General features: G+C 46.1%; 1 protein-coding gene across 1 annotated transcript in view; it reads right to left on the minus strand.

The window, feature by feature from the left end:
• The window catches only part of ing5a (inhibitor of growth family, member 5a), a 47732-nt gene extending 41377 nt beyond the window's left edge, over window positions 1-6355 (minus strand). Inside the window, exons 1-2 of the mRNA XM_070883230.1 lie at window positions 6295-6355; window positions 4078-4149 (exon numbers count right to left, since the gene is read on the minus strand). Coding sequence (XP_070739331.1) covers window positions 4078-4149; window positions 6295-6331 — 109 coding nt within the window. The 5' untranslated portion in view covers window positions 6332-6355. The remainder of the gene's footprint in view (window positions 1-4077; window positions 4150-6294) is intronic.
• Between the last annotated feature and the right edge of the window lie 2683 nt (window positions 6356-9038).

The raw sequence follows: 9038 nt of genomic DNA on the forward strand, positions 1-9038 counted from the left end.
GATAACCTCACATTTATCCACATTATACTGCATCTGCCATACAGTTGCCCACTCACCTAACCTGTCTAAGTCACCCTGCAGCCTCTTAGCGTCCCCCTCACAGCTCACACCGCCACCCAGTTTAGTGTCATCTGCAAACTTGGAGATATTACACTCAATTCCTTCATCAAATCATTGATGTGTATTGTAAAGAGCTGGGGTCCCAGCACTGAGCCCTGCTGCACTCCACTAGTCACTGCCTGCCATTCTGAAAAGGACCTGTTTATCCCGACTCTCCGCTTCCTGTCTGCCAACCAGCTGTCTATCCACGTCAGTATATTACCCCCAACATCATGTGCTTTGATTTTGCACACAAATCTCTTGTGTGGGACCTTGTCAAAAGCCTTTTGAAAGTCCAAATATACCACATCCACTGGTTCTCCCATGTCCACTCTACAAGTTACATCCTCAAAAAATTCCAGAAGATTTGTCAAGCATGATTTCCCCTTCATAAATCCATGCTGACTTGGACCGATCCTGTCACTGCTTTCCAAATGCGCTGCTATTTCATCCTTAATAATTGATTCCAACATTTTCCCAACCACTGATGTCAGGCTAACCGGTTTATAATTACCCACTTTCTCTCTCCCTCCCTTTTTAAAAAGTGATGTCACATTAGCTACCCTCCAATCCATGAGAACTGATCCCGAGTCGATAGACTTTTGGAAAATGACCACCAATGCATCCACTATTTCTAGGGCCACTTCATTAAGTACTCTGGGATGCAGACTATCAGGCCCCAGGGATTTATCGGCCTTCAATCCCATCAATTTCCCTAATACAATTTCCTGCCTAATAAGGATATCCTTCAGTTCCTCCTTCTCACTCGACCCTCGGTCCCCTAGTACTTCCGGAAGGTTATTTGTGTCTTCCTTCGTGAAGACAGAACCAAAGTATTTGTTCAATTGGTCTGCCATTTCTTTGTTCCCCATTATAAATTCATCTGAATCCGACTGCAAGGGACCTAAGTTTGTCTTCACTAATCTTTTTCACTTCACATATCTATAGAAGCTTTTGCAGTCAGTTTTTATGTTCCCGGCAAGCTTCTTCTCGTACTCTATTTTCTTCCTTTTAATTAAACCCTTTGTCCTCCTCTGCTGTATTCTAAATTTCTCCAGTCCTCAGGTTTGCTGCTGGTTCTGGCCAATTTATATGCCCTTTTCCTTGGATTTAACACTATCCTTAATTTCCCTTGTTAGCCACGGTTGAGCCACCTTCCCCGTTTTATTTTTACTCCAGACAGGGATGTACAATTGCTGAAGTTCATCCATGTGATCTTTGAATGTTTGCCATTGCCTATCCACAATGCCTGGTATCATTTGCCAGTCTATTCTAGCCAATTCACACCTCAAATCATGAAGCCAGAAATCAGATTCCAACTCCACTTCCCTTGCAGCAGCACTGCCAAATTGCAGGACCCACCGCCAGTGTTCGCAAACCCCAGAGTCTCCACCTCAATACTGTCAAACCCAAAGGTGCCACATAACCAAGGGCTACAATACCTCAGGACACCCACTGCTGCCAAGCCTGGGACCGCAGCAACTAACCACGTGCTGCAAAACCCCAGCACCAATCTTTAGAGTATCAAACCCCAGCACCTCTCCCAGTGCTGCTAAATCAAATGGTAAATATTTCCATTGTGGTACATTTTAACTATCATCTTGTTCGGTTTTAAAAGAGATAAAAATTGATTACCTCGTAAATAATCAAGACCAATTTATAGTTTTCATGGTAAGACAGCCTGAATTTCTCAAAATTCTGCTAGAAATCCACAATACCAAATGGCATAACATCCATTATCCCGAGTCGCTATGAGGGTTCCACTAGTACGTTATTAAAAACATGTTTGGTATGTTTATCCACCACACCGCACCTTTATGCATCAACTCTGAGCAGCAAACCTTACTATATGCAAAATTCGAGCAGCAGATTTGATTCAAATCTTTCAGTTATCATCACAGGCGGTCCCTCGAACGAGGATGACTTGCTTCCACATGAGTTCACAGATGTTTCAATGAAGGACCCGATGTTCCAGTCCTGAACTCCAATTGTGGGGGTGCGTGGATTTTTTTAACTGTGGTGACCGTTGTACACCAGCCACCACACGGGCTTGAGAGCTAGGCCTTGGTCCAGTGGCAAGGGAGACTGGAGACCTGCTCTGCTGCATGGACCTAGTGCGCACACATATCGCAGTGTGGGCTGACCCATGCTGCCCCTGGGCCCTCGCCTCTTCTGGGCCCCGTACCCTCGTTCACCGCACTTCAGTCACGATCTCTCGCCGCTCCTCCACCACAAACATTCGCCGCGCCTCCGCCACGAACTCTCACCGCCCCTCCGCCACAAAAACACTCTTCGCACATCCACCACAATCTCCCGCCGCACCAAACATTTGCCGTACCTCCATCATGATCACCCACCAAATCTCAGCCACGATTCCTCATGTCTCCCTCATCACTCCTCCGCCCTGATCACTCATCGCAACCTTCCTGCTCCTCTGCTGTACCAGGGCCCCGCCAATGCTTCTGCCCACGCTCCAAACGGCAATCTGGGACCTGGTTACCCAAGTTTCCCACTTCAAAGCCGTCGCACATTTGTGTCAGCTCGCACTGGAAGCTGCAGTGGCATGCTCCAGCTCTTTTTATAGCCCCGCCCCACAGAGATGTTCAGTTATAAAACAGCATCGAATTACAACTAAAGGGGTATGCAAGCCAAATTCAAGGAAATTAGATGGATAAACTTCAACGAGGAACTACGAAGGATATATTAAAACAAACCAAGAATGAGAAGTCAGCAGGACCTACCAATTAAAAAATAGGGGAAACTAATCAAATCACGAGAGAGATTTTTGGAAAGTCATTTCGATCACCAATTTGATTTGTTCACTAAGTTGAATACTTAATAATGGAAAATAGTTTTAACACAACAATACTTAACTTACAAGAATGATTAGTCTTATCTATACAACATCATTTACCTTTGTCAAAATGCCTGTAACAATGTTTCTTGTCAGAAGCACGGATCTACACGAGAAGCCTGAGCCTTGATTTCATGCTCGTTCTTAGACCCATCATTGACAACCTGAGAGACTCAAACTGGCAAACTACAACTCTGAAGAGACACCTGTACCTAAAACATCTAGAAATGTTTGATTGTCAACATTCACAGAGCATGCTAGAACTTGGAAAGCCCATCAGCTACTCTGGCGTATCAATGGAAAATTACTGAAAATGTAAACCACAAGGATACCATTTTTAGGACATGAAAGCAGCCAGGCCATTTATATTAAACATCAAAGAAAGGGAAAACATGAACACCAACATCTTGTAAGATAACTGGTATGAATTAAAAAGCACACAGGAGCAGAAGCATTTTGGTGTGCAGATACACAGGCCATTAAAGGTGGCAATGCAGTAGGAGGCTATAAAAAGGCAAGTGCAACCCTTGGTATTGTATCTCGAGACATAGAATACAAAAGGAAATAAGTTGAACTTGTACAAGGTTGCAGTTGGATCTGTTAGAGGACTTCAAAATCATTACGACAAAATCGTTTGATTGTTTCTATTGGTCAGAGAGACAGTAATGAGGACATAAATTTAAGATAATCATATAAGCAGACTCCATGAGTATTTTTTAAAAAGGGATTGCACAGTTGCTTGAAAAAGAGGCATATTAAAGGGTACGGGAAGCAAGTAGTAAGGAGTGGTGGCACGTACAGAAGATTCAATGGGACAACTACGATTCTGTTCGAAAATGTTCCAATGGCCACTGCTTACATTTCTTACTTTAATAAGGTGAAAAAAAGCTTTGCTGAATTGAAAAGGGTATTGGAAAATAATTTACAGAACTACTACGAGAACTTCCTGGAAAATTAAGTTATGTATGTTAGTCAGAGACCCCAATTAAAAGATTACATTTTCACACCTTCATGCCAAAATCTGAAAGCTCACCGTGACGTGATCCACTGCACCCCCCACAATGAAACCCCAAACCCCTAAAACTCTAGGTTTGACACATATTCCCTCGTCGTGATGTACACACCTTCAGATCTCTGGTCCAGGTCTCGCATCAGATGGAAGATCCGCTGAAGCTCACAGGGAAGGTTTTCAATACCTGTCAGAGCACAGAGGTGGCTTAAGTTTTCATTTTCACTGCAAGCACATTTTCAAACTAAGCATCTAAACTACTGATGCAGGAAATGGGCACATTTTAAACTGAGCCCTTGGTTTGCAGATTCTCCACACTGATGATTATATGATCTAAAAAATGTGGGTAGAGGGGAACGTAACACAAGAATTTGCAAAAGTGCAGTCAGGGAATTGAAAGGATCTGCTGAAAGATCCTCAAGAGTGCGAGCAGGAGGGAATGGAATGAGAAACTAGGCCTGCGCTTATGTCTCAAATCGCTTCACAAAATTCATTACTTTTGGAGTGCAGTTATGTGAGCAAAATGAAGAGACAGTCCACAATAGAGTGGGCAGGAGGGATGCAACAGGGAATCTGCCATAGTGTGCGCTGGAGGAAAGCCAAAGTATAAGCAAAGGGGCGAATGAATAGGGAGGAGCCATTAATTAAAGTTCAGGCTGGAAAAATCCAACAGAACCTGCCAAGTATGGGTGAAATATAACAGGTGTGTTTGTGTGTAAGGGAAGCGGGGATGTAATTAAAAATTTATTAGGAAGGGGGTATCAATGGGAAGTATAATGGGGTCTGCTGGAGGACAGGTGGGTCGGAATCTGCATGCCAATTGTCACTTATTAGAAGCTTTGTTTACTAATTTTGGCCTGTTTTGATTTATTTTGCTCTATAAAAATAAAAACAGCTCCACATGTTTCGGGTTTTATTCCTGTTGCTCATTGTGTTACAAATATCATATCCAATTAACAGTTCTGAAAGCATGGGCGAAAAATTTTAAAACCTTGCATTTATATAGCACCTGTGTGCAGCTCCCAAGATGCTTCATGTCCAGTGAGCTGTTTTGAAGTGCGCTGAATTGTTATGTAAGCATATGTGGCAGCCTGTTGCACACAGCAAGATTTCACAAACAGCAGTGAGCTGAACAACCAATTCAATGAAAAAGCAGTTAAAATGTAATCAGCAGTGTGGAGAATCTGCAAACCAAGGATTCAATTCAAAATGTGCCCATTTACTGCAACAAGTAGTTAAGATGTCAGCGAGCACAAGGTTGAAGGGTAAGCGGGATAGAATATGGTCAGCAGAATGTTGGATGAGCTGAACATTACAGAAGGTGGAGGTTGGGAGTCAAGACAGCATTGGAATAGTTGAGTCTGGAGATGACAAAGGCATGGATGAAGGTTTCAGCAGCCGAAGTGCTGAAGCAGGGACGTATATCATACTACCCACGTTATTATGGATGCTTGTCCATTGCAATCCTTGGATGCCTCATTGAGGTTCACTCCGCGTTAAAACCCCTGCATGCACTATTGCAGATCCCTGCCCATCACTCCCGCCTGCACTAAGACCATTGCCCATTATCCCCACTGCCCGCACGGTTACAGACCATTCCCCTTACCCACCCCCCGCCGCCGCACTGTTACAGACCACTGACCCTGTCCCGCACTGTTACAGGCCACTGCCCCTGACTGTTACAGGCCACTGCCCCTGCCCCTGACTGTTACAGGCCACTGCCCCTGCCCCGCACTGTTACAGGCCACTGCCTCTATTCGCACTGTTACAGACCACTGACCCTGTCCCGCACTGTTACAGGCTACTGCCCCTCACTGTTACAGGCCACTGCCCCTGCCCCTGCCCCGCACTGTTACAGGCCACTGCCTCTATCCGCAGTTACAGACCATTGCCCCTGCCCCGCACTGTTACAAACCACTGCCCCCAGAACATTGCCCCTGCCCCGCACTGTTACAGAACACTGCCCCTGCCCCCACTGTTACAGACCCCCCAGATGTTTACATATATTCAGCCTTCGGGAGGCGGGAGGAGGGCAATCTGTTCGCGCGTGCGCAGTGTGGGCCGAGCGCGGCCAGAAATTCTTGAATCTTCTCGAAACTTAAAAACCTTTCGGAGCCGGACCGAGCCGAGCGGGAGCGCGGGTTGGTGCAGAAGGCAGAGAGGACCGGAGCCCGGGTCCGCTCGGGGGGAAGGCCGCCTGCCAGCGGGGACACGCGGCTCGGCCAGGGGCCCAGTGTGTACCCCGGATTTGGGCCTAAATCCTACCCGCTGGCTGAGGCCCCGGTGACTGGTGCAGGGGGGCTGGGCCCGCCCTGTTTGCCCCCCTACTCACTGTCCAGGTAATGCTCCAGGTACATCGCGGTCGCCATCTTGTCATCCTTCAGCCCGCTCAGCCAAGCGCCGCACTGAGCATGCGCACTGCGGGCCGCCGCCCGCACAAAGACTTGCATTCCTATAGCGCCTTGCACGACCACTGGGCATCTCACAGCCAACGAAGTCCTTTTGGAGAGTAGTCGCTGTTGTAATGTGGGAAAGGCAGCAGCCAATTTGCGCACAGCAATGTGATAATAACCAGATAATCTAGGTTTGTTTTTGTTATGTTGATTGAGGGATAAATATTGGCCGGGACTCTGGGGATAACTCCCTTGCTCTTTGAAATAGTTCAATGGGATCTTTTACACCCACCTGAGAGGCCAGACGGGGCCTCGGTTTAAGGTCTCATCCGAAAGACGGCACCTCCGACAGCGCAGCACTCCCCCCTCAGCACTGCACTGGAGTGTCAGCCTAGATTTATATGCTCAAGTCCCTGGAGTGGGACTTGAACCCACAACCTTCTGATTCGGAGGCGAGAATGTTACCCACTGAGCCACAGCTGACACTAATGGTCCACCAGCAGGATCGGGTGCCGTTTGTGGAGCTGGCCTGTTACTGTGGAGTGTCACTGCCAGGCCCCAAGAGCTTTTAAATTAAATAATCATTCAGCATGCTGATGAGGAAAGAGGTCTAGGTTTCCACACTCCCTAAACACCTTCCATCTGTGCTCCCCCTACTCCTTTAGAAACACAATTTCTGAATTTGTGGATGATATCACAGAACCATAGAAATTTGCAGCACGGAAGTAGGCCATTTCGGCCCATCGTGTCCACACCAGCTGACAAACAGCTATCCAGCCTAATCCCACTTTCCAGCTCTTGGTCCGTACCTCAATAAGGTCTCCCCTCAGCCTCCTCTGTTCCAAAGAAAACAAAACCCAGCCTATCCAATCTTTCCTCCCAGCTAAAATTCTCCAGTCCAGGCAACATCTTCATAAATCTCCTCTGTACCCTCGCGAGTGCAATCACAACTTTCCAGTTTTGGGGCGATAGTCAGTACAGTACTGAGGAGGACGGCAACAAATTACAGGAGGACATTAATAAACTTGCAGAATGGGCATATAATTGGCAAATGAAGTTCAACACAGATAAATGTGAGGTATTACGTTTTGGTAGGAAGAATAGGGAGGTCACTTATTACTTGGAGGGCGAGAGTCTAGGTGGGGTAGAGGAACAAAGGGATCTCTGAGTACAAATACACCAATCACTAAAAGTTGCGTCACAGGTTAGCAAAGCCATTATTTCTAGAGGTACAGAATTGAAAAGTAGGGAAGTTATGCTAAACCTGTATCGAATCTTGGTTAGACCACACTTGGGGTACTGCGTACAGTTCTGGTCACCATATTACAAAAAGGATATAGAAGGCTGAGAGGTGACCTAATAGAGGTCTTTAAAATGATGAAAGGTTTTGACAGAGTGGATACAGAGAGAATTTCCAAGGCCACCTCCTTAAGTACTCTGGGATGCAGTCCATCAGGCCCTGGGGATTTATCGGCTTTCAATCCCATCAATTTCCCCAACACAATTTCCCGACTAATAAGGATTTCCCTCAGTTCCTCCTTCTTACTAGACCCTCTGACCCCTTTTATATCCGGAAGGTTGTTTGTGTCCTCCTTAGTGAATACCGAACCAAAGTACTTGTTCAATTGGTCTGCCATTTCTTTGTTCCCCGTTATGACTTCCCCTGATTCTGACTGCAGGGGACCTACGTTTGTCTTTACTAACCTTTTTCTCTTTACATATCTATAGAAGCTTTTGCAGTCCGTCTTAATGTTCCCTGCAGGCTTCCTCTCGTACTCTATTTTCCCTGCCCAAATCAAACCTTTTGTCCTCCTCTGCTGAGTTCTAAATTTCTCCCAGTCCCCGGGTTCGTTGCTATTGCTGGCCAATTTGTGTGCCACTTCCTTGGCTTTAATACTATCCCTAATTTGCCTTGGTAGCCACAGTTGAGCCACCTTCCCTTTTTTATTTTTACGCCAGACAGGGATGTACAATTGTTGTAGTTCATCCATGCGGTCTCTAAATGTCTGCCATTGCCTATCCACTGTCAACCCCTTAAGTATCATTCGCCAATCTATCCTAGCCAATTCACGCCTCATACCTTCAAAGTTACCCTTCTTTAAGTTCTGAACCATGGTCTCTGAGTTAACTGTTTCATTCTCCATCCTAATGCAGAATTCCACCATATTATGGTCACTCTTCCCCAAGGGGCCTCGCACAACGAGATTGCTAATTAATCCTCTCTCATTTCACAACACCCAGACTAAGATGGCCTCCCCCCTAGTTGGTTCCTCGACATATTGGTCTAGAAAACCATCCCTTATGCACTCCAGGAAATCCTCCTCCACCGTATTACTTCCAGTTTGGTTAGCCCAATCTATGTGCATATTAAAGTCACCCATTATAACTGCAGCACCTTTATTGCACGCACCCCTAATTTCCTGTTTGCTGCCCTCCCCAACATCACAACTACTGTTTGGAGGTCTGTACACAACTCCCACTAGCGTTTTCTGCCCCTTGGTATTCCGTAGCTCCACCCATATCGATTCCACATCATCCAAGCTAATGTCTTTTCTTACAATTGCATTAATTTCCTCTTTAACCAGCAATGCCACCCTGCCTCATTTTCCTTTCTGTCTATCCTTCCTAAATGTTGAATACCCTTGGATGTTGAGTTCCCAGCCTTGGTCACCTCCTCCATCTC

Source organism: Pristiophorus japonicus, chromosome 6 (genome assembly GCF_044704955.1).
Source record: "Pristiophorus japonicus isolate sPriJap1 chromosome 6, sPriJap1.hap1, whole genome shotgun sequence".
Taxonomy (NCBI): Eukaryota; Metazoa; Chordata; class Chondrichthyes; family Pristiophoridae; genus Pristiophorus; species Pristiophorus japonicus.